The sequence below is a fragment of the Coregonus clupeaformis genome, unplaced genomic scaffold (genome assembly GCF_020615455.1).
Source record: "Coregonus clupeaformis isolate EN_2021a unplaced genomic scaffold, ASM2061545v1 scaf4014, whole genome shotgun sequence".
In the NCBI taxonomy this organism is placed as follows: Eukaryota; Metazoa; Chordata; class Actinopteri; order Salmoniformes; family Salmonidae; genus Coregonus; species Coregonus clupeaformis.
The window spans coordinates 4898-31143 of record NW_025537468.1 but is presented as its reverse complement, the minus strand read 5'-3'; the positions used below and the strand labels follow the sequence as shown (position 1 = coordinate 31143).

Here is a 26246-nt window from a genome sequence, read left to right as displayed (position 1 = left end):
TCTTGCCTTTGACAGTTTATCAGATCAGAGTTTTTCCTGGTCAGGTCCTACATGACAGGCTGTGTTTGCACAGGCAGTCCAATTATGATCGTTTGCCCAATTCTTGGAAAAAGAGCTGATCTGATTGGTCAAAATACCAATTAGTGGAAAAGATCAGAATTGGGCTGCCTGTGTAAACGCAGCCATAGACCTTGTTTTGACCTCCATAATCTCTGCAACCCAGAACCAAATCTTGCGTGAGTGCCGGGCCAGCTACTCGATTAGGTTCCGGTAGGGAGAGGTTAAGATATTGGACTAGTGCGAGTGAGTTGTGAAAGCAGGATGGACTTTGGTAGCCGTCATAAGAGACTATGACCTCCACAACCCTGAAGCTATTACATTTGAATGATCTAAACTGTCAAAGGCAAGAATATGATCTATTCTTTTTTGTAAATTTCCAGAAGTATTTTTCCCTCTCGATTAACATTATTAGCAGTATATTGCAGATGTATTCCCTCAGAAACACACATTTAGAAAATACTCAAATGTAACTCTTATTGTGTCAATACCAATACAGTTAAGAGTGTTAAAGCCTAGATTAACTATAATGACTGGCACAGTGAACTCATAATGACTGGCACAGTGAACTCATAATGACTGGCATAGTGAACTCATAATGACTGAAACAGTGAACTCATAATATTGATGCAGTACACACATCAATTTGCACTTAATAATTTGTAGTCTACAGTAGGCCTGTTAAAAACAAAAAAAGAGGTTCAAAATAGATGCAAGTACATGTTTATTGAATGAAATAGGTCCGGGCCGGGCTATGGGAGGAATCATCATGGATTGTAATGGTTTGTAATTTTTTTTTGGGGGGGGGTATTGTCATGCCAGTTTCATCATCAGCCACGTCGTCTTGGTCCGCTTCCTTGGCCCTTTCAGCCAAGAGCTCCTTGGTGAGGGTGATGTCACTACTTGAGGAGTGGGAACTCCCAATCCACGGCTCCTCCTGGCTCCAAAATGGCCGTCAGAGCTCCAATCTTCAGCATGGTCATCTATGACGTGTCCGATGGTGTCTGCCATGTAACAGATGGCTCCCTCGCCACAATAGCGTGGGGGTATGGTTGGAATCATCAAATGGGTTGTGAGTAGGGGGGTTTGTCTCCCTCTTCTGTTGACTCTGGGTTTGTGGAGAGGAGGCAAGTGCACTGAAGTGCACTAAGTGGGTATACCCACACAACTACTTTTTGCCGCTTCTCTTTTTGCAGGGGAAGCAAAATAGTTTTGCCAGGGCAGCTGTAATCCTCAGGAGGAGAGATCGTTTTTTCCCCGGCTCATCAGCCACGGTTTCTGAACAGGTGACAGAGAACATGGCATGACATCATTAGGACAAACCGTAAAAAAAACTTTTGCAACGGAAAACAAAAACACCTTTTTTTTTGTTCAAGGAAGTTCCTCCCTGTTACTTCCGTTTAATGAATAAGACCCTGATAACTTCATCATAGTCTCTTCCCCTAACATTACTATGTGGTGAAATAATATAATTTTGTTGAAGACAAATAGACATGTGGACTGACAGAAGGGAGGACTTACCATCAGTGCCAAGGGGAGACACCTTGTTCTTCTTCAGGGTCTTCTTGCGACCTCGCTTCCCCTCTCCTGACTTCCTCACTCCTTCCTTCACAGCCTCATCCTTCACTGTCTTCTTAGTAGAGAGACAAACAGATATGAGTTGGTGCCTCACAATCAAACAGCCCCAATAACTAAACAACATACTGGTTAATGGTAGACTCCTTACCTGTGTGGAGGTGCTGTCCACAAGGTCTGCGGAGAGGGAGCTGCTGCTGGCCTTCTCCAAGCTAGCAGAGTCACATTTCTTGTTGTCGTCGATCGCAGCCACCTCCTCTTGGTCCTCTTCTAGGGTTTCCCCCTGGGCCAAGAGTTCCTCTGTGAGGGTGATGTCACTCTTTGAGGAGCTTGAGGAGGAGCGTGACCTCCCACTACCAAGGCTCCTCCTCGCTCCAAAATGGCCGTCAGAACTCCAGTCCTGGGCGTAGTCGCCTATGACGTGCGCGATGGTATCTGCCATGCAACAGACGGCTACCTCGCCACCATAGCGTGCGGCACGCAGTTGAGCCTGGTTGGAATCCAACCTTTTAGCCGCAGCCTTCACGATGGCCTTCATTGCATCTTCCCCCCTGAATTGTATGCTCTCCTCCAGGCTGAAGAGGACAGAGATGTCAGCATACTTCAGGGCATGCTGGACCTCCACAAAGAGATTCTTCATCAGCCTGAAGGGGTCGTTGGCCATCATGGCCAGGGGGAACTCTGAGGCCTCCAGTCGGCGCATGATGCCCTGGAGGATAAGCTTCAGGGTCTGGGGGCTCATGACGGTGTCCCTGGGAGTGCTGCGAAAGGAGATGTCCTCCTCGATGAGGATCTCACCCGGAAGGAGAGAGGGAATCTTCCCCAGGAGGCCCTGCCTGGCCTCAGTGGGGGTCAGGAGCTGGTACTCACCTCAGAGACATCAGCTCCCCCGACCTCTTCTTCCAAGGTCTGGGCAGGAGCTGCCCATGCTGCCTGAGTGGTCGTCAGGAATCCCGCACCCATGGTCGTCAGGAATCCCGCACCCTGGGGACCACCTCATCTTCATCCAGACAGGGGTTGAACTCCAGGGTCTGTGCAGGAGCTGCCCGTGCTGCCTTGGTTGAGGTGGAGGGCTCTGAGTGTAAGACAGTCATGACACTCGTGACCAATTCCTCTTCTTCCTCTGACGAAGAAGGACACTGAGTGTAAGGGAACCTGTCCCTGGCACCAGAATCCAATCCTAAGAAAACACACTAATACTCTGAACTGATTCAAAGCCACATCCATGTATAGCACTATGCAGTATCTAGTACATTTACTATAATGATAATACACTGGTTATTACACTGGTTATAACAGGGTTAATACTGGTCATATTGGTAAAACAGGTTATAAATGGACCTTTCTGGATGATGACACTGGCCCTGTAATTGTCGTTGCAGGTCCTGTTCAGCATCTTTTCCACCCAGGCGGTCAGGATCTGGCAGACGTCCTCTAGTCAAATCAACATTTATTTAAAATGTATATATAGATATATCATTATTATTTTTTATAGATGATTTTCTTCACAAAATTAGTGAACTAGGCCTTTATGACTCCTGTATGAGCGGAGAAAATGACTTGTCAGCAGAGCGGAGAAAATACTCCCTCCCCCCATGGACAGCACCCCCACCCCAAAACATCTTGGTCACATTGTAAATGGCAATAACAATAATAACAAGGGAGCAAAAGGAGACAAGACTACATAATAACTAACCTAGTGCCCTCTTGTCCTGATCAGAGAGTGAGGTGGAGGCCTGGGGGTCAGGATCAGGGAGCTGCCCCTCTCCTCCTCCCCAACCCCATGAGACAAGCTGGAGTCGCTGTCCCACAAATCCTCCTCGCTGGATGTGGGGGGTGCTGGGAGGCTGGGTCTGCTCCATGTCCCATGTGCTGGTCTGCCAAATCTCCCCTGCCCTCTCCCTGAACAGGGCAAAGACATTGAGGGACCCCTCACTGAGGGCTTTATGGACATCCCTTCTCTTGGCCCTCCTCACTGGCCCCAGTTCTCTCACACTGACACTGGAGTGGGGTGTGTCTCTCTGGAGATAAACCCTCTCCATCTCCACTGCCTGATGACAGAGGTCGAACCGTCTCGATCCCTGTGATGACCCAGAGCAGCTGGAGAGCCTCTCATCGGTCAGAGCGATGCCTGGATGGGTGATCTCCAGGTCATTCATACCAGAGGAGAAGAGGTCCTCCTGGGCATTCCTCAGGATATTACTCACAACCATGTCTGCTGTACCCTGAAGCTCCTTGTCTGTCTCAGAATTGGGCGTGGGGGCTTCCCGCCCCTGAGCCTCCTTTGGCTCAGAGCTCCGCCGGTGGAACGTCTCCGAGACCTTCTTCAGCACCCCTGACCCCCGGAAGGAGCAGTTGGATGATTCTCGACTGGAGATCCTTAACAGAGCTATCGCTGGCAGGAGGAACGCATAGGACATGTCCTCCAGGTCCTCTATGGTCACATTCTTAGAAAGAAATACGGAAAACAACCATTTTTAAATGACAGCATTTCCTCTTAGTCTTTAAGTTACACGTTTTTGTTGTTGTTAGCATGATTAGTCGGTAAAGAAGTAGAAATGGGGTAAAGAAGAAAAAATGGGGGACTTACCATTTGTTTGAGGAACTTCCTAATGCGCTTTCTCTGACTGGAAAACAAACAAACACCAGGAATCATTGGTTAGTAGACTGGCAACTAGATTCAATTTTTCTACTGCACATAACACGGTTCAGAGCAGAACTCACGGGTGAGACTTCAGGAAGTCCTCTAGAGAAGACGCCTCCTCTACGTTCTCAGGTGTCATCTCACGGGGTGTGTCCGCCAGAGAAGTGGCATCGGAGGTGACATCACTCTCTGGGGTCTCTGGGGTAAGGGGTCATCAAAAGATGGAGAGGAGTTCATTCTCACCTCATCCTCAGGTGTCATGGGCCTGGTGGCACTGAAAGAGAAGAGAATCAGAATTACCGCTGAACAAGCTCGTAACCATGGCAACGATTCTATTGAATAACCACTGTGTCACCAACACCCACCTGTTGTCTCCACCTTCGTCACTTTAGTGTTCTTGATAGCTGGCAGGACACCTAAAGAAAGAGGAGAGTCGAGCCATTAGTTGATCCTTCCACCATATATCCTTTAAGAATTCTATCAATAAATCCAAGTATTTTGGAAGTGGTGATCAATACTCACTGTAACTGGATGTTGTAGATAGAAGCGGTGGAGCATCCACACACTCTACCAGCTCTGGCATGTTGGACCGGCTCGATCCCTGTGATGACCCAGAGCAGCTGGAGAGCCTCTCATCGGTCAGAGCGATGCCTTGATTGGTGGTCTCCAGGTCATTCATACCAGAGGAGAAGAGGTCCTCCTGGGCATTCCTCAGGATATTACTCACAACCATGTCTGCTGTACCCTGAAGCTCCTTGTCTGTCTCAGAATTGGGCGTGGGGGCTTCCCGCCCCTGAGCCTCCCCTTTGGCTCAGAGCTCCGCCGGTGGAACGTCTCCGAGACCTTCTTCAGCACCCCTGACCCCCGGAAGGAGCAGTTGGATGATTCTCGACTGGAGATCCTTAACAGAGCTATCGCTGGCAGGAGGAACGACATAGGACATGTCCTCCAGGTCCTCTATGGTCACATTCTTAGAAAGAAATACGGAAAACAACCATTTTTAAATGACAGCATTTCCTCTTAGTCTTTAAGTTACACGTTTTTGTTGTTGTTAGCATGATTAGTCGGTAAAGAAGTAGAAATGGGTAAAGAAGAAAAAATGGGGGACTTACCATTTGTTTGAGGAACTTCCTAATGCGCTTTCTCTGACTGGAAAACAAACAAACACCAGGAATCATTGGTTAGTAGACTGGCAACTAGATTCAATTTTTTTCTACTGCACATAACACGGTTCAGAGCAGAACTCACGGGTGAGACTTCAGGAAGTCCTCTAGAGAAGACGCCTCCTCTCGTTCTCAGGTGTCATCTCACGGGGTGTATCCGCCAGAGAAGTGGCATCGGAGGTGACATCACTCTCTGGGGGTCTCTGGGTAAGGGGGGTCATCAAAAGATGGAGAGGGAAGTTCATTCTCACCTCATCCTCAGGTGTCATGGGGCCTGGTGGCACTGAAAGAGAAGAGAATCAGAATTACCGCTGAACAAGCTCGTAACCATGGCAACGATTCTATTGAATAACCACTGTGTCACCAACACCCACCTGTTGTCTCCACCTTCGTCACTTTAGTGTTCTTGATAGCCGGCAGGACACCTAAAGAAAGAGGAGAGTCGAGCCATTAGTTGATCCTTCCACCATATATCCTTTAAGAATTCTATCAATAAATCCAAGTATTTTCGGAAGTGGTGATCAATCTCACTGTAACTGGATGTTGTAGATAGAAGCGGTAGGCAGCGCCAACACACCAACTACTTGGTGGCTTGTTTTTTTGCCGCTGCCTTGGCCTCTCTGTCCTTTCTGGACTCCACGGCCTCTCTGGCGTTCTTTTTCGGCCTTGGCCATCTTGGCCTGACCGCTCAGCCTGGGGCCTCGTGGGGGGCTTCGGCACGAAGTTCTGAGATAAACAACAATATTAGCAAAATCGTATCACCATAGAAACCATCTCTTTCACCATAGACATGACGGTACTGAGTGACATGTCACATAAGGGCTAACTTTAGAATTAGAATAAGAATCAGAATTTGAATGCTATTGGTTCTAACTAGTACAGTAAGTGACCCATGCATCATTATCTCATTGTAAAAAAAAAACAGGTTGAGAACACGTCATATAACTTACATTACAACCAACTCACAGTTACCACCAGGTAAAGATTTCAAAACAAAACGTCCTTATACAACCAGGGCATGTTCAGCAAGACAACGTTTAGCAACATTCAGATAGAATTACGCTATAATGAACAAACATGCCTCTTAAACATGAGAATAAGGAATCACGTAAGCTCTAGTCATGGCATTTGTATCGGCAATGTTCAACAACGTTTTGCCACTGAACATGGCCCAGTATACAACCTGCCCATCCCCTACCAAGGTGCCAATCAAAATGGATGTGGGCGGAGCTCAGATTAGGGGGTGACCAAAAATGGACAAGCGTGGTTTAGCCCTATACATCATTAGCATATGAATGACAGCACTATCCACTTGACCAACGAACCAATAAAAATGGATGTCCAATTAAGGCATAGCATTTCTGACCAAGAGCCGATCAAAACGGATGTGGCAGGCACTCGGGATTTGATTCGAAGATGGGACCAAAATTGGAAGTGGGCAGGGCTTAATCACATTAAAAGCCTAATCACAACTGAAGTGGGTGTGGCTTAGAGCCAACCAGTCTGCTCTGAGAGGTTTGCCTGGAGTACATTCAGCATGCCTAACGTTACAAAACGTTTTGAACGTTTTCCAATTGAACTGATACGTATTTCACTCTGAACTGTTCAAAGCGTTTTGCAACAGAACTCAAAGCCGTTTCTAACCTTTTAGGGGGCTGTTCTTGGGGCAGTCCACCAGTGCTGGCAGCCTTGGTCCATTATGGTCATCTGTCCGAAGCACCTGTTCTCCAGCACTAACTTGGAGGGTCCCAGCCTGGGGTAGAGGAATGTAATGAAATAAATTACACTTGAGCCCTCCATTTTTATGCCCACTTTTCCAAACATAAAGCATTTCAGTCTGTTTTGCATAGGCCAGTGGTTTTCAACCCTCTCCTTGGGGACACCAGACATTTCACAATTTTGTTGTAGCCCTAAACAAGCAAACCTGATTCACCTATTCAAGGGCTTAATGATTAGTTGACAAGTTGAATTAGGTGTGCTAGCTGTGGAATACAGTGGAACGTCTGGGGGTCCTCAAGGAGAGGTTTTAAAACCCCTAGCATATGGCTGTACTACTAAAAATATTTCCCCCATTACAGAGACACACAGATATCTTTTTTTTTATTTTCTTATATGAGACTTACCTTTAGACAAACTCTCCTTAACCGTTTATGACTTTTACCCATTTTATTTTAAAACATCCTTCAGATTGGACCTGTACCATGATAGAAAAATTATAAACAAATACATTTTTATCTTCAATTTTCTAACATTTTAAATAAAATCCTGGTAAATTTAGCTGTACATACAGTTACACAGAATTTCTTGTCCAGGCAAAGTAATGTCTTTGAACATGAGGATGACTGTCCTACGCAAACTATCAACTCAACTGAGCCAATCAACTTAATCATTTCTTGACTGCGTTTATGTCATAGGCTCATATATTACGTCATACACGATTATGTCAACAACAACAGCGCACAGCGACCACGCCGAGAGATTAATACATGTTCTGATCACATTCGAAATCTCTAAAAAGTTTAAAATGTAATGTAACCCAATTCACTTCGATTCAGTGGGGTTTTATTTATCAATGTTGCCCTCTGGTTGCAAGAACTGAGAGAGCCATGAATCGAAGCGTGGAGCCGGTGGTCATCATCAGTATGCACTCCGCACACTCACTTCTAGACTTTTGATAGAGTTAGTTAGTATAACTCTATTCATATAGCTACTGGGGATACTAATATTGACAAATCAAAGCATATATTTTTTCATACCAGTGTTGTCAAACAAACGATAATATTTGGCTTGACAATGACAATGGTGTAAGATATATGGTCTTTTTTTTTTACATTTTGCAATCATTTATTTATTAGTCTTCCTAGGCAGAAGGGTTGTCTATCTCCAATTATGTATATAAATAAGCCCACATAATTGTCAAGAGGTTTTGTGCATGTTTCGGCCAGCAGAGGGGTCCGCTCGCTCTAGTGGTTGCTTCTCACGCTCTCGTAGTAGTAGTTCTCGCGCTAGGCTAGCCTGCAGACAGACTAAATCAGTTGAGATGGGACCGAGCGTCAGATATAGACGCCAAGGGAAAGAGAGGAGGCTGGAGACAGAGAGAGGTTGAGAACCGTACTTGTCAAGTCCTGGACTGACCGTGGGACCGGAACGTCCATGGCGCTGCACATGAGCTCTTCACAAGCATTCAGAGGATTGGGGAAAGTGGGGTAGGTGTCGCTTAGTTAGCTAATAGCTAACTATCCTCAATTCATGAAAATACTGGCTCAGAAAGTTGTAACTTGTAAAGTGTTCAATTAATACACAACACACAAGAAACCCGTGTCTTATAGTGCAGTTGCTAGCTAGCTGACAAGCTAAAGCTAGCTAGCTAATGAAGGATTTCGAGGAGGTGTCAACCTAAGCAAACTCACCATAAAGCCAGGTCACACAGGAAGAAAGCATGGAACGGGGGGAGACGAAAAATAATCCTGAATCATCACCAGACACAGGTGACTTTCTGTCAAAATGCATAGGTAGCTTAATAATTATGTAGACGAAAAACGTGCTAACTCTGCTAGTCAAATTCAAATCAGCAAATTATTTCCCGCAATTTCTCAGAAAATGTGGAGCATTTAGAGGATCGTGCTTTGGCGCCCTCATGTGGCGATCAAAGGGACAGCACAGGGGATGCGGCTTGGAAGTCCACGTCCTCATGCCATGACATCAACATGATGGAAAAGAAGCTCAGACCCATTGAACAGCAACTCCAGTACCTGCTGAATAAGGTGGATGAGTTTCAGGCACATCTTTTATACAGTTAACGTTAGAGTCAGTTAGGAAAGTTGTTAATGTAGTCTAAGATAATGATAGGTAAAGGTTAGGTGAGTCAATGATTAGTGCACCTGAACTATACAATTGCATCTAGTGGTGTTTCAAGTTATTGTTTATTATTTATCAAAAGGATTAAAGTAATACATAATGAATCCCTGTCCTGTTACATAACCATGTGTGTGTGTTGTCTGCAGACGTGACAATCTGCAAAAGGAAAACTTTGCTTGTGTGGTGCCTACTTTCCTGCGGACCTGTCAGCCCTACTTCACTTACCTGGAGTCGACCGCTCGCAGCTCCCTGCCCCAGCGCACGCCTCTGCCCGTGTACATCCGCTCACGAGTAAGAGCCTTTCCGAAACACAATCCTACTCACCTGAATCCGGGTAGGACAAAACTGTCCCTCTTTATTGACAAGTGTTGCTGAATCGCCTCTCTATCCTCAATTCATGCACCTTGGTTGGAAAGTGAGGTAGCGGCAGTGATCCCTTCCCTTTGCACTGTTTATTGATATTAAATGTATTCTACACTTCACACAAACATAAATGTCTCTGTGAATCAACTCTGGTCAAGAATAAAGGCTTATGAGAGGTTTGAGAAATAATAGAGAAAAATCAAGAGATGCTGTAAACTGAGAATGGTGTGTATTGAGTAATTGTGTGTATTTGTCTGTCTGTCTGTCTGTCTGTCTGTCTGTCTGTATTTATGTGTTTGTCCATCTCTCCAGTTGTTAGACTTCTCCCAGCAGCTGTGTGCGAGGCTGGAGCAGCTGGTCTTGACCTACGCCTCCTTTGACTTTCTCTCTCTGGAGGAGGCTGAGCCGGCCAGGTGCTGTGCTTACCAGAAGAGGCTGGTGGGAGGAGCTATAGGACGGCCTCATTGTAATGTCTGGAGTAGAGTAAATGGAATGGAGTCAAACATGTGGTTTTCATATGTTTGATGTGTTTGATACCATTTAATTTATTCCATTCCAGCCATTACAATGAGCCCGTCCTCATAGCACCTCCCACCAGCCTCCTCTGTACTTACACCATAACATCTGAAGGCAGTGAGCCACTAAACACACACATAGGCACATACAGACGCATAGCGCCGCTGTCGGGTGAAAACCTCATCTCCAAAACAGACACTTTTCAGGAAATTGAAAAAAACTCCCATATTAGACTATTTTTAACGAACTTACAATTTCGAAATTTCAGAAGCTATTTTGAATATATTTTCTTGGTCCTAGAGTTATGAAATGTTCAGAGTACACTGAGGAAACTTAGTGCTTTCAACACAAAATTTGAGTTACAAGGTTTTCATCAGACAGCGAGGATATGTACCAACACTACTTGAATACCTGTATTTAGATCCACAAATGGAACATTCTGGAGTATGAGCCAAATATTTTAGAGGACAGCTGCTTGGACTTGTCAATCCTTATTCTCATTCGTCTGACATTCATTCCACAATCCTTCATCTAGCCATTTATGTATCTATCATTCTCCCCTCTCTCCATTCCAGTATCTCCCATTTCTACATAGGCAAGTGTCAGATAGACAGTGTGAGGCTGTCCATATACCGGTACTGTTGTCCAGCCCCGTACCTGGCTGGGGTCGACACTGGCCTGTACAAACGCATGCGCCTGGAATGTGGAGAGACCCAGAGAGAGCCTACAGCAGGAAACTGATGGCGAGATGGAGGGAGAGACAGAGGAGGACAAGCCAGTGGCAGGGAAAGAGAGAGCTACCAAGACAGATTAGTGAGTGAGAGCGAGAGAGAGGGGGAGGTAGAGAAAGGGGTTAAAGTAAGGCATAACATGTCAATAAACAATAATTGTAGTACAATATTAGTGCCAAGAATACTTTGGGACTCTTTTGAACTGAGATGTTGGATGACAATGTACATTTTGGAATTCAGGCCTAAGAACAGTTGATCAGATGGCATCTCACTGCCTGTGTCTGTGTCTGTATTTGTGTGTGACTGTGTGTTTCTCGAGCAGCTACTTCCTGTGCTACGAGGACGTCCCTGAGGAGCCTGCTGAGGGGGGCGATGGAGAGGGTAAAGGGGAGACGGTTGCTATAGGCAACGTGGTCAGGATGTGGTCAATCGGTCAGTGGGTCCAAACGCAGCCTGAACCTGTGACAGACGACATCTACGAATGGTACAAAGTCACACTCAGATCGCTACACAACACTCTTTCATCTTTGACTTGTTTAAATAAGATTTTTTTTGCACAAACTCTACTTAAGACTAAGTACCTTACAAGTACCATGTTAATATAGCTCACACTGTGTGTGCCTGGTGCGTGTGTGTTTGTGCGTCTCTGTGTGTGTGTGTGTGTGTTCCAGGGTGCTGTGCTGGGTTCCACAGGCTCAGTACCACAGGCTTTTGTGTCTGGGAGGAGAGGAGCCCACTGCCTGCAGTGCTACTGACTGTCTACTGGGGGCGTTGTTCTCTCAACAGAGCCCAGTGGAAAGCCCCAGTCCTGAAACAACATAAAGAGACAAGCCACTTTTCTAGAACTATCTTTGACCATAACATGTTCCCATTGATTAAAGGATTTAACATTACTTATTGTTAGTTTTACATTGTGTTATGTTCGGCTAATGTTTCCAAATCTAAGTAACTATTGGGAAGGACATTAAGGACTGAACACTGAAATAGCTCTGGTTCCAACTAGCCAGTCATCCATGACAAATGTTTTTCTTATGGTTCCTTACATATTGTATAAAAATAAATATAATTTCTAAAGATAGCAAGTTTTATTACCAATTCCCTACCAGCTAGTGATACATTTGAACTGTATCTGATGTCTGTTCATATTCAAGGTTATATTGAGCACGTATGTATGTTACTGTATTGTGTGGTTGTTGGAAATCATTTTGTATGATGTTAAGAATAAAAGTATTGACCTGTCATTCATTTGTATGGGGAGTGTTATTTTATGAAAGAAAACAATTTATTGAAAATAAATCATTGTGTTTCAGAGAACAAAAAATAATTGAATATTTTCAAAACATGGGGTCTCAGTACTGTACTTAAATTGTAAATTATTTGTTTGTAAACAATGGAGTAATTAAACATTACATTTTTCCATATGATAAAGATAGAGTTAAGATTTTTTCTTTATTGATAATATTTCACGTTTGCAGCGCAAAATAGCCTACTGTGACATCTAGGCAGTTCAGAATGAAAAGCGTTCTGTTTCAGAATACTTTCTAGCGCTGTCCTTGCCGCAGTTATTTTTAGTTCACTTGTACCATCTAGTGGTGATCACAATGTCTTATGTTTGCTAAAGTTCTATATTTGAGCATTCTATAGTTCTATTTTTATACACATACATTCTGAATTCAGACTGCTATAATACACTACTTGGTTACATTGCTCGATTGTTTAGTTCTTATTTAGGATTTACAGAAGTTTTCTAGCACAGTTTAGCAGTTTTTAGTTGAGTTTTCTGTAAATAAATATTTTCTAGCTGTTATACTGGTCTCTTGGTGATACCTTTGAGCAAATATGGATGACTCTACATCCATCAAGGGTCTTCTTGGGTCGATTGTTACCTTGATGAGCAGGTAAGTTTTCCATTAATTATTCAATAGCTCTCATGTGTATAAGCATCTATTTTGATGTTCTCCTTTAGTTTTTAATACATTTTGGACCGACCACATCCATGATAAATCTGTGATATCCTGAACAAAATGACATTGTCAAGGCCATAAAATAAAATGTCCTGTGTGATACCACTGCTAATATTAAACTCCCTACTGTGCGTACAGATGTTGAAGGTGAAGGGTCGCCAGAGACTCCATGAGATCGAGCAGGAAGTTCATAGAGAGCTGAGCGTGACACTAAGCCAATGTCACCAGTCCCCAGGAGAGGTATACTCATACTTTTCCATTCCCTAAACTATAGTACACCATTGCTACCATCCACATAGACTGTTTATTTACCTGTTATTGCACCTTAAGTTCACAAAGGAACAGTATGAACAAATGTCTTCCTCTCTTCCGTCTGAAGGTAGCCATGGAGGGGCAGCAGCTCCTGACTGACAAGGCCAAGCCATGGGTTCACTTCCCATGAGCATCTTGGTTATGCAGCTCTGATGAATGGCGACACAGCAGGTATGCTCTCAGAGAAACAGGCCCAACCTGAGATCAGGTCAGATGAGATGCTCCAGGTGGAGTTCCTCAGCCAGACCCAGGTGGAGATTCCACAGGAGGTCAGGGAGGTCATGGACAGCCTGCTGGACAAGGTGGCGGATGGAGAAGCCCAGGAGAAGAAGGCTGAGGTCTTCAAGGCAAAACCTGATCCCCTATCCCTCCTCATCCTCAGCAGTCAATGTCATGAAGGTCCTGGAGAGCCAGGTAGACAAGGTAAGACTGGATCCTTTATTTGTGCATTTTTGTTGTATACTACACTCTTAGAAAAAAGGGTTCCAAAGGGGTTCTTCGGCTGTCCCCATAGGATAACCCTTTTTGGTTCCCACGTAGAACCCTTTTTTGGTTCCAGGTAGAAAGAACCCTTTTGGGTTCGATGTAGAACTCCTCTGTAGAAAGGGGTTCTACATGGAACCGAAAAGGTATTCTACCTGGAACCAAAAGGGTTCTACCTGCAACCAAAAAGGGTTCTTCAAAGGGTTCTCCTATGGGGACAGCTGAAGAACCCTTTAAAGTTCTAGATAGCACATTTTTTTCTCAGTGTAGTACTATACCTGTACATGTAATAAGAACTACTCTACAAGACATGTGATAGGCAGTAAAGACACCAGAGGTGTACATAGAACTAACATTACAATGCCTCTCTTTCTCTTCCATGAAGGAGAAGAAGGTTGAGGTCCTTGACCTTAGCACCTGTCCCATACTCCAAACGGCCCTTACAGACATTGAGACCACGATGAAGACTGCATACAAGACCATGACAAAGCAGATTGTGGTACTTGGTTCTACCATTAAGCATATCATCACCCAGGTGCTTCTTCAAGTAGATCCCCAAGCCTTTCAGGAGGGAGTCTATTTGGAGACACCTGTTATCATCAACAACACCAAAGCTCTTCTGTGGTCTATTCCCTGGGTTCAAGTAACTGAGGATGAGGAGATGTCTAACACTCAGCAGTCCATTGATGCTTATGAGGTGGCCAAGACTGTTATCAACAACCTGGAGGAGGTGCTAGGCCCAAAACCTGTGTTGGCGAGAGCACTGGGAATCAGGTCACACACTCTTGACAAGGTACATTGTTCATCTCGTAGGTCTATGCATTTCTAAGACAGTGCCTGATGTTTATGCTGCCAACGAAGAGGAGAGACATATTAGTCAGGATATGGTGAACATCTGTCCTCTACCTGCTAGATTGATCATTAGCGGAGAACTATTCAATGACTTCGTAGTGAAGTTTATTCTAAAACTTCATCCAATGAACGGACACGGTACTAAACAGCTTGACCAACAGGCTCTGCTCTTACTGGTTGTTAAAATGGCCTCAGTAGCTTTTAACATCTTGAGGAAGATTCCAGGTATTTCTGTGGATGAAAAGCTGTGCCCCCCCTTCTGCAACATGAGGCAGACAGTGTTGCACATGCAGAGTGCCATGATACATCAGTTTGGCACAACAATCAAGATAAAAAAACTGGTTTCCATGAAGGACCCAGTGATCATCTCCACCATCCCCAGTGCTATCTGTGAGGGGATCCTAATGGTGTACAAGGGCATTAGTGACACCTATCCGCTTCAAGTCCTCGGCCCACAGCGTCCAATTGCCAGGAGCTGCGAAGAGGCAATGGAGAGCAAGCTCTTTGCAGTAGCCCTACCTGAGGACCTAGGAAGACCATCTACAATCACTACGGGTCCCAGGTCAGGAAACTGGCACTGTTCCAGAAGGCTTTCCCTTTGAATGACCACATCAAGTTGGACCACATCCACCGTGTTTCTCTGCCTCGTTCCTCCAACAGAGATGTAGTCTGGATCGACCCCAAATACTTTGTCTGGGACGACGATGAGGAGGTTGTAACATCAAGCAACACAGTCCCCGTTAATCCTCTTGCTCTCGACGTCAGTCAGGCTGCCTTTTGAAGCAGTTCCCACAGACTGATGTTTTCGAGTCAACCACAAAGGACTGTGGAAAGCCTGTGCAAGACCAGGCTCAGAAGGAGGCAGAGAGGAACAAACCAAAGGTGACAAACCTTGATATTGTTCCTGTTAGTCTTGTCAGGAAAGTCTTTGACTCTGTCTTCCCAGATTCATGCACAATCAAGCAGCAGTACGGTTCATGGGAAGACGTCCCACTTTGCAATGATATGGTAGAGCACATAGATATCCAGGTTCAGAAAGAGGCCCTGAAATACCAAAACCAAAGACTGTTCTTACACACTCTGAAGAAGCTCAACGATGAGCCAGACAAGATGGCCACATTCTTAGAAGACGTCTCACTCTCTATCAGGAGCAAGTACTTCAGGACTTTCCATGAGTGGCCATTGGTTAAAGCCCAGCTACAGTGGGGAGAACAAGTATTTGATACGCTGCCGATTTTGCAGGTTTTCCTACTTACAAAGCATGTAGAGGTCTGTAATTTTTATCATAGGTACACTTCAACTGTGAGAAACGGAATCTAAAACAAAAATCCAGAAAATCACATTGTATGATTTTTAAGTAATTAATTTGCATTTTATTGCATGACATTTGTATTTGATCACCTACCAACCAGTAAGAATTCCGGCTCTCACAGACCTGTTTCTTCTTTTTTAAGAAGCCCTCCTGTTCTCCACTCATTACCTGTATTAACTGCACCTGTTTGAACTTGTTATCTGTATAAAAGACACCTGTCCACACACTCAATCAAACAGACTCTAACCTCTCTTCAATGGCCAAGACCAGAGAGCTGTGTAAGGACATCAGGGATAAAATTGTAGACCTGCACAAGGCTGGGATGGGCTACAGGACCATAGGCAAGCAGCTTGGTGAGAAGGCAACAACTGTTGGCGAAATAATTAGAAAATGGAAGAAGTTCAAGATGACGGTCAATCACCCTTGGTCTGGGGCTCCATGCAAGATCTCACCTCGTGGGGCATCAATGATCATGAGGAAGGTGAGGGATCAGCCCAGAACTACACAGCAGGACCTGGTCAATGACCTGAAGAGAGCTGGGACCACAGTCTCAAAGAAAACCATCAGTAACACACTATGCCGTCATGGATTAAAATCATGCAGCGCACGCAAGGTCCCCCTGCTCAAGCCAGCGCATGTCCAGGCCCGTCTGAAGTTTGCCAATGGCCATCTGGATGATCCAGAGGAGGAATGGGAGAAGGTCGTGTGGTCTGATGAGACAAAAATAGAGGTTTTTGGTCTAAACTCCACTCGCCGTGTTTGAAGGAAGAAGAAGGATGAGTACAACCCCAAGAACACCATCCCAACCGTGAAGCATGGAGGTTGAAACATCATTCTTTGGTGATGCTTTTCTGCAAAGGGGACAGGACGACTGCACCGTATTGAGGGGAGGATGGATGGGGCCATGTATCGCGAGATCTTGGCCAACAACCTCCTTCCCTTAGTAAGAGCATTGAAGATGGGTCGTGGCTGGATCTTCCAGCATGACAACGACCCGAAACACACAGCCAGGGCAACTAAGGAGTGGCTCCGTAAGAAGCATCTCAAGGTCCTGGAGTGGCCTAGCCAGTCTCCAGAACTGAACCCAATAGAAAATTCTTTGGAGGGAGCTGAAAGTCCGTATTGCCCAGCGACAGCCCCGAAACCTGAAGGATCTGGAGAAGGTCTGTATGGAGGAGTGGGCCAAAATCCCTGCTGCAGTGTGTGCAAACCTGGTCAAGACCTACAGGAAACGTATGATCACTGTAATTGCAAACAAAGGTTTCTGTACCAAATATTAAGTTCTGCTTTTCTGATGTATCAAATACTTATGTCATGCAATAAAATGCAAATGAATTACTTAAAAATCATACAATGTGATTTTCTGGATTTTTGTTTTAGATTAAGTCTCTCACAGTTGAAGTGTACCTATGATAAAAATTACAGACCTCTACATGCTTTGTAAGTAGGAAAACCTGCAAAATCGGCAGTGTATCAAATACTTGTTCTCCCCACTGTATACCCAGACATACGGTCTCTGCTGGTCTGCGATATCATGGTCCGAGAGATCATGGCTCACCTGAGGCCTACCTTGACCTTCGCCAAGGACACCAACAAGGGTGATGACCGGCCATACTGCATCAACATCCCGGTCAAGAGAGAGACCAGCTCTCCAGATAATACAGGTAGAACACTGTTACTGTTGGTGTGCTACATTCAGAATCAGGCCTAGTCTCTTGTAAATTACTTGTATTCCACAATGTTCTTTCATTCACAATTTCACAACAATATCCGATGTAGAGTAAACAGCTACATGTAACAGTCAGCTAACCAGTTGGACAATAACAACTTGAACTCTTCACTTCCGTTCAAATGTCCTATCTTGTCCTATCACCATTTTCCCTAGACAAGACCAAGCTGGAGCTTTGCATTGAGAAAGCCAGTGCTGACAGAATGAAGGAACTCCTCCTTGAGAATGTAAGCTACACTGTATTCTGTGTTGTCTCATTGATAATATTGGTAAATTTGAATGTTGTCTGTCCTGTACTGAGCTGCAGCTTCAGCTTTGCCAGGTTGCTGATGCTGATGGCTTCCTGCGGTTTGTTTCCACCACAGGAGGCTGCTGAGGGGAGGGCGGCTAATAACAATATCTGGAATGGAGTCACTGGAATGGTATCAAACACATGGAAACCATGTGTTTGATGTGTTCGATACCATTCCATTGATTCCGTTCCAGCCATTACTATGAGCCCGTCCTCCCCAATTAAGGTGCCTGTAGTTTCGACTCACCAACTCTGTTTGTTCACAGGAACCCGAACCCTTCTGGATGAAGGGATGGATGGCAATGATGGAGGAGGAAAGTAATAAAAAGGAGAAGGAGAAGGAGAAGTGTTGCGGCTGGTTCTGGGGTTTGTTTGGCCGTAAGAAAAAAACTGCGAAGGAATTCTAGTATCCGCAGGCGCGGATACTAGAAATGACATCCACACAAACCGAATGTATGGACGCACACACATTTACACGGAGACAGATATAACAACGAAGCCTACCGCAGATCCCAAACAGACAACATGTAATAGCATGTCTTATTTTCCATTTTGGGCTACAGGATGTGTATTTACAGCTTACCAGAGGCTATAGTTTATTTTTATGTATTTTGTATGACTTTTATATTCTAAAGACATGACTTTTGTGACTTTTCTTACTTTTACATGATATAAACAAATATTCCATATAGAGAAGCCTGATGCTCAATGTAACCAATAACCATCCATTTTATTGTTCTATGGTGTAGCCTGAAAATCTGTGTTTTAATATGTGGTTTTTGATTAGATAAACACATTTATTTTGCTGAAAATACATTATGTTTTGAATTTTGGGCATTTGCGATAATGTAGACAGTAGACTATTCAAATTAATTGGTTAATTAACAACAATTAACATTTGGTGAATAAATACGCTTTAAATAAAAACGCTTCCATGAAGTCTAGTTATCTGAAACTGATCATTTACAAGAATAAATGGTACAAAGAGTAGAATATGAAATGCTGTAGCTGCTAGATCTAGTTGGACCCCTGGACATTTCTAACACTTCTTGACAATCTTGCTCAGAAACGCAGCAAGACCATAGCTGTAATGTAAGGCATGCGTTTGGAAAGGAGAGCTCACCTCTACATAGTCTACATGATATGACCAAGATGTACCATAGTGGGGCAGCATGTGATTATAACTTTGCAGCCAAAGTGCATAAGTGATGATGACGGAACTCTGTCAATCATAACCATGCTAACCATGCTTTTCTTATTATTTATTTAAAAACAATATAACACTTTGTACAAACATATTACTTGTAAATTATACTGCATATCTGTTATGTAGTCTATAAAACGTATCAGGTCTGAGGTTTTTAGGAGTACATTCATGATGTGATTCCAAGGAATGAAGGGGAATTATTAACCTGGACTAGGTCTTTGTAAGTCCAGGTACCAGTCTAGCTAACATTCCACCCCTTGCCACTCCTGTCAAAGGCATGGTACCCAGGCTAGGTCTTTGTACCTTCTTACATATAAATACAATTACAATAAAATTCAAATAACATACAGTATTACATATAAGACTAACATTCTTGTACTTTGCACATTGACATTCTTAAGTCTCCAAATAAGGAACAAACTGTAAAACAACACAGGTACAGGAGGGTTGTAGTGTGGAAGTAAAAATGGGTTTCATTTAGGAGATAAAAACAACGCAAATTAATTGTATATTCTTTTTTGTATCGTTGAAAGAGTTTTATTTGCCTACTGTGACCTACGGTTTGTACATAGTCAGCGTATGTCCTCTGTAGAGAATCTAGATGTACTGTATGCTGTACAGCCAGTCAATGCAATTTCCAGCTTCCAGCTTTCATACAATTGCACACTCCTCTGTGTAGAAAGCTGGTACCCACAAAAGATTAACTCAGGTCTGATGTTTTTTTTAGTCCACTGAAAACCCCTTATTCTAAAGAGCTTGCTAGTTATACCCTACTCCCTACAAAGTGCACTACTTTTAACCAGAGCCCTATGTGGGCTATATAGGAATTGGGTGCCATTTGAGAGACAGTCCCAGTGTTCCCCAGTCACACGTAGCGTCCACTGGACTTGATCTCCGGACACAGCCAGGCCTCCAGGTCCTCTATCTTCATGGACTCTTTCCGACTGGTCAGACTGGCGGCGCGTGTGATCTTGGTCAGCGTCTCCTCGTAGGGGCGGCGGCAGGTAGACCATGACGAACACACTGTCCGACATGTCAGAGCTGGTGCTGGTGTGGCGTTCGCGTTGGCCGGTGAGCGAGGAGAGGAACTCAGCGCTGCTCTCAGCGTCCTGGAGGTCCAGGGCGATGATTTGGGCCAGGCTGAGCTTGGGAGAGGAGCACCTCCAGTAGGCCAGGAGTACCAGGAGGCCCAGAATGAGGAGGGAGGCGACGGGGAGGACCACATAGAGGAGCAGCTCTGACCTCCCCCTCCTGGTCGAGGTTCAGCTCATTCCAGTTGTAGCCCTGGTGGTTTTGGAGGGAAAAGGGGTTAATAAACCACATCATTCAAAGGACAGAAAAAAAGATTCCCATAAAATACATTCAGGACTATGTTAAAGATATGAAATCTGAAAATCAGTAATGGGTTTTGCCTCAAAACGGCAATGTTCCACTGGATCAGTGTTGATCCTCTTCCATCTTCTCAAAACTGAACATACATGGTTGTGAAATCAAGATATCCTACAGAGGCTCAATAGAGCTTATGCCATTTGATATTGCCTGAGTGTTCTATTCCCCTGTTGACACAATCAGTGTCCCAAATTCAACCGACCAATCGGTTTCAGTGCTCAGATAATGCTGATCCTCATCTGGATGACTGACTAAAGACCCGTCAACATCACTCCGCTCTGCTGAAAGTCCCGAAAAGCTTTCCTTTGCCATTTCCCTGACATGAACTGCACTCACAAGCTCTCATCATAGTCGTGATATCCAAGACTATTCCAAGAGGCTAAGGCACTCAACTAACAACAACAAGAGTGTGTAGCCTGCAGAAGTCTGTGTAGCCACAGGCTGGCCCAAGTACCTTGGACAGCGCTCCTCCAGTGAGGAAAAATAAAAGATAATATAAAATAAAAAATAATACACCTAAAAAAGTAGTGTTCAGAATAATTTTCGGTCTGTTCTTTAGATTGTTAAGCCAGTATGCCACCTACCTCCTCCCAGGTGTAAAGCAAAAAAGTCAACTCAAAAACTGCTGCAGCTCTCCAGGACTCAGGTTGCCTACCTCCTGGGCCTACCAAAAAGTTACATTACTCACAGTAGTCTACATGTAAAGACTACTGCTGAATCAGACTCACTCAGTAACAACAAGCTGATGATCCCTTACCTGTAACTGTCTCTCTACCGTGGGGGGAGAAGGTGACCCAGTCACCCAATCGATGGACCCTCTGCCGGCTGGCCCAAACTTTATCCAGCTGCTGTCCAGTAGCGTTCGCATGCTGCCGTGGTGTCGTTGTAGGCAAACGGCTAAACTGAGTAGCAGAACTCGAGACAAACACGTCCGACTACTAAGCGCTTATCCAGAGCGACTTACAGTTAGTGAGTGCATACATTTTTCATACTGGCCCCCCCGTGGAAACGAACCCACAACCCTGGCGATGCAAGCGCCATGCTCTACCAACTGAGCTACAGGGGACACTTACTTGCATCGAGGCATTCGCCATCGTTTTTCTAGCAGGCTTTGTGTGGTCGTGTTCCAGTGATGAAGCCGTTCTAGACCAGACCAACTAGACTGGACACATGCGATTGCCCGGCGAGTCCTCACAATGGTCTTCTCCACAAATTTAGGCAGGTAGATTGTCAAGTCATCCAAATTTCGCGCAAATATGCGCTCTGTCCAAAAACTCACCACTATATTCTCTGAGATAAATTAACTTTTAAAAACAATTCTCAGTCAATGGTCAAAGATAATCCCATTGTTGTGTCGCCTCAATGCACCACTGCCCAAAGAAGCTGGTGATCCCAAAATGTTTGTCTAGTTTCAACAAAAGGTTCGTTCAACAAATACAAAATGTTCCCGGGTGTGTCTTTAAAATATCAGCAGGGTAAAAGCCTAAAACAAAACTGTTTGATTCAGTTCATTGTTATTTTCTTTGGAGGCTAGCTATCAACAGCTAGAGCACAAGGGGAACAAACGGCACGACTCCCTCCCTATCCGCATAACAGACTCCGAAGAGGGATAGAGATCCATTGCTAACATACAACGCTACAGAGGCAAAAAAACTGTAACATCCGTGAAACATGAACAAGCGTCAGTCTCCCAGTATCACATTACACAAAAGCCTTCTTTTAATCCGCTTTGAGCCATTTTGCGTTACAAACGGACTACCTTATATTACTGAATGACCGAAGAGTGTCACCGGTAAAAGCGTTGTTGTTTGCTCTTCGTTTGGTTTTGGAGGGCAGAGGAATATCGCCTTGTCTGTCCGCGCATTGCCGATGATGGCTTGAGCGGGAGGCTACACTTTTTTTTTCTGGTGGAGCTGCGCGCGGTTGCGCTGGCGCAATGTGTATGGTAGGTAGCAGGAGCGCGCCCAATGTATCATGTGACCATGTCCAGACCATGGATTTGTCATTTCCATCTTCTCCTAATGAACAAACTGTTGCTTATCTCTTTCCCCTATTCCAGATTTGCAATTTCGCCACACACAAAACAACTGCTATTGTTATTACTCTGCTTACAAGTAATAATGTGCCCATACAATCACAACCACAAGATTGTAAATGGAGTACAGTTACAGTAGAATAAAACGTATATGACTGTACAGCATTTAATATCAGAAATCTACAAGTTAAACTCATGATCTAATATTGAAAGCAAGCCCAAATATATAGTGGATACATACTAGCCTACATTAAGCAAATGCCACTTTTCTAAAGTCTACAAGCCATTAGGTCAATACATAACAATAGTACCAAAGACTAACTGAGGTACAGTGTTGTGCAGAAGAGAGAGAGAGAGAGACACAGAGAGAGAGAGAGAGAGAGAGAGAGAGAGAGAGAGAGAGAGAGAGAGAGAGAGAGAGAGAGACTATGCACTCTATTGGGCAGCAGGTAGCCTAGTGGTTAAGTATAGATCATGTTCTTGCCTTTGACAGTTTATCAGATCAGAGTTTTTCCTGGTCAGGTTCTGCATGACAGGCTGTGTTTGCACAGGCAGTCCAATTATGATCGTTTGCCCAATTCTTGGAAAAAGAGCTGATCTGATTGGTCAAAATACCAATTAGTGGAAAATATCAGAATTGGGCTGCCTGTGTAAAACGCAGCCATAGACCTTGTTTTGACCTCCATAATCTCTGCAACCCAGAACCAAATCTTGCGTGAGTGCCGGGCCAGCTACTCGATTAGGTTCCGGTAGGGAGAGGTTAAGATATTGGACTAGTGTGAGCGAGTGGTGAAAGCAGGATGGACTTTGGTAGCCGTCATAAGAGACTATGACCTCCACAACCCTGAAGCTATTACATTTGAATGATCTAAACTGTCAAAGGCAAGAATATGATCTATTCTTTTTGTACATTTCGAAGTATTTTTCCCTCTCGATTAACATTATTAGCAGTATATTGCAGATGTATTCCCTCAGAAACACAAATTGAGAAAATACTCAAATGTAACTCTTATTGTGTCAATACCAATACAGTTAAGAGTGTTAAAGCCTAGATTAACTATAATGACTGGCATAGTGAACTCATAATGACTGGCACAGTGAACTCATAAGGACTGGCACAGTGAACTCATAATGACTGGCATAGTGAACTCATAATGACTGAAACAGTGAACTCATAATATTGATGCAGTACCCACATCAATTTGCACTTAATAATTTGTAGTCTACAGTAGGCCTGTTAAAAACAAAAAAAAGAGGTTCAAAATAGATGCAAGTACATGTTTATTGAATGAAATAGGTCCGGGCCGGGCTATGGGAGGAATCATCATGGTTTGTAATGGTTTGTACATTTTTTTTTGGGGGGTATTGTCATGCCAGTTTCATCATCAGCCACGTCGTCTTGGTCCGCTTCCTTGGCCCTTTCAGCCAAGAGCTCCTTGGTGAGGGTGATGTCACTACTACCTCCTGGCTCCAAAATGGCCGTCAGAGCTCCAATCTTCAGCATGGTCATCTATGACTTGTCCGATGGTGTCTGCCATGCAACAGATGGCTCCCTCGCCACAATAGCGTGGGGGTATGGTTGGAATCATCAAATGGGTTGTGAGTAGGGGGGTTTGTCTCCCTCTTCTGTTGACTCTGGGTTTGTGGAGAGGAGGCAAGTGCACTGAAGTGCACTAAGTGGGTATACCCACACAACTACTTTTTGCCGCTTCTCTTTTTGCAGGGGAAGCAAAATAGTTTTGCCAGGGCAGCTGTAATCCTCAGGAGGAGAGATCGTTTTTTCCCCGGCTCATCAGCCACGGTTTCTGAACAGGTGACAGAGAACATGGAATGACATCATTAGGACAAACCGTTAAAAAAACTTTTGCAATGGAAAACAAAAACACCTTTTTTTTTGTTCAAGGAAGTTCCTCCCTGTTACTTCCGTTTAATGAATAAGACCCTGATAACTTCATCATAGTCTCTTCCCCTAACATTACAATGTGGTGAAATAATATAATTTTGTTGAAGACAAATAGACATGGGACTGACAGAAGGGAGGACTTACCATCAGTGCCAAGGGGAGACACCTTGTTCTTCTTCAGGGTCTTCTTGCGACCTCGCTTCCCCTCTCCTGACTTCCTCACTCCTTCCTTCACAGCCTCATCCTTCACTGTCTTCTTAGTAGAGAGACAAACAGATATGAGTTGGTGCCTCACAATCAAACAGCCCCAATAACTAAACAACATACTGGTTAATGGTAGACTCCTTACCTGTGTGGAGGTGCTGTCCACAAGGTCTGCGGAGAGGGAGCTGTTCCTGGCCTTCTCCAAGCTAGCAGAGTCACATTTCTTGTTGTCGTCGATCGCAGCCACCTCCTCTTGGTCCTCTTCTAGGGTTTCCCCCTGGGCCAAGAGTTCCTCTGTGAGGGTGATGTCACTCTTTGAGGAACTTGAGGAGGAGCGTGACCTCCCACTACCAAGGCTCCTCCTCGCTCCAAAATGGCCGTCAGAACTCCAGTCCTGGGCGTAGTCGCCTATGACGTGCGCGATGGTATCTGCCATGCAACAGACGGCTACCTCGCCACCATAGCGTGCGGCACGCAGTTGAGCCTGGTTGGAATCCAACCTTTTAGCCGCAGCCTTCACGATGGCCTTCATTGCATCTTCCCCCCTGAATTGTATGCTCTCCTCCAGGCTGAAGAGGACAGAGATGTCAGCATACTTCAGGGCATGCTGGACCTCCACAAAGAGATTCTTCATCAGCCTGAAGGGTCGTTGGCCATCATGGCCTGGGGGAACTCTGAGGCCTCCAGTCGGCGCATGATGCCCTGGAGGATAAGCTTCAGGGTCTGGGGGCTCATGACGGTGTCCCTGGGAGTGCTGCGAAAGGAGATGTCCTCCTCGATGAGGATCTCACCCGGAAGGAGAGAGGGAATCTTCCCCAGGAGGCCCTGCCTGGCCTCAGTGGGGGTCAGGGAGCTGGTACTCACCTCAGAGACATCAGCTCCCCCGACCTCTTCTTCCAAGGTCTGGGCAGGAGCTGCCCATGCTGCCTGAGTGGTCGTCAGGAATCCCGCACCCATGGAGGTGCTGGGGACCACCTCATCTTCATCCAGACAGGGGTTGAACTCCAGGGTCTGTGCAGGAGCTGCCCGTGCTGCCTTGGTTGAGGTGGAGGGCTCTGAGTGTAAGACAGTCATGACACTCGTGACCAACTCCTCTTCTTCCTCTGACGAAGAAGGACACTGTAACGATCCCGGCAGTCTGAGTCGGGTCCTGTCTGTGGACTAGTTTTTCTGCTCGTGATCTCCAGTTTCCCGAGGGTTCTGGAACGCTCCGGGGAGCTCTCTTGATTTCCGCACCTGCATCCCATCAGCAATCTGCACACCTGGTCCTGATCATCACCCTTCTTAGGCTCTGGCCTAACATCCATTCCCTGCCGGATCGTTAGCCATGAACAGTAGGTTTACCAGAGTATCAGTCTTAGAGCTTCTAGCGTTAGTTTTGTTGTTTTTGCACCTTGTTGGTTTGTTGTTTACTTACCTCCGTTTTGTTCCATCTGCAGTCACTCGTCCGGAACCTTCATCCAACCTCTGCCTGGTGGTCGGCGGCTGCCGAGCCATGATGGGATCAACCACTGCACCCCCAACAACTAATCAACGCCGCCCGCTCTGTTCCCTGGATTATTCAGCATCACTCTTGAATTTGTAAATAAACACTCACCTTCGTTCCAACTTACCTTGTCCTGGTCTGCTTCTGGGTTCTGGCTTTGTAACTCGTGAC

General features: G+C 45.0%; 1 protein-coding gene, 1 long non-coding RNA gene and 1 pseudogene across 2 annotated transcripts; 1 reads left to right on the top strand and 2 right to left on the bottom strand.

Annotated features, from left to right (window-relative positions):
- Positions 1-1550: 1550 nt before the first annotated feature.
- On the bottom strand, positions 1551-2726 carry LOC123490451 (the record flags this gene model as incomplete). Its single annotated transcript, XM_045220484.1, has 3 exons — positions 2616-2726; positions 1784-2473; positions 1551-1690 (listed from the first exon to the last, which is right to left on the bottom strand). Coding segments are annotated over exons 1-3 (941 nt in total), but the record flags the coding sequence as incomplete, so codon positions are not given.
- A 1277-nt stretch (positions 2727-4003) lies between these two features.
- On the bottom strand, positions 4004-4476 carry LOC123490450. Its single transcript, XR_006660963.1, has 3 exons — positions 4357-4476; positions 4223-4259; positions 4004-4079 (listed from the first exon to the last, which is right to left on the bottom strand). It is a non-coding gene; the product is annotated as an uncharacterized LOC123490450 (long non-coding RNA).
- Positions 4477-8539: 4063 nt separating this feature from the next.
- Positions 8540-12148, top strand: LOC123490449 (annotated as a pseudogene).
- Positions 12149-26246: the final 14098 nt, after the last annotated feature.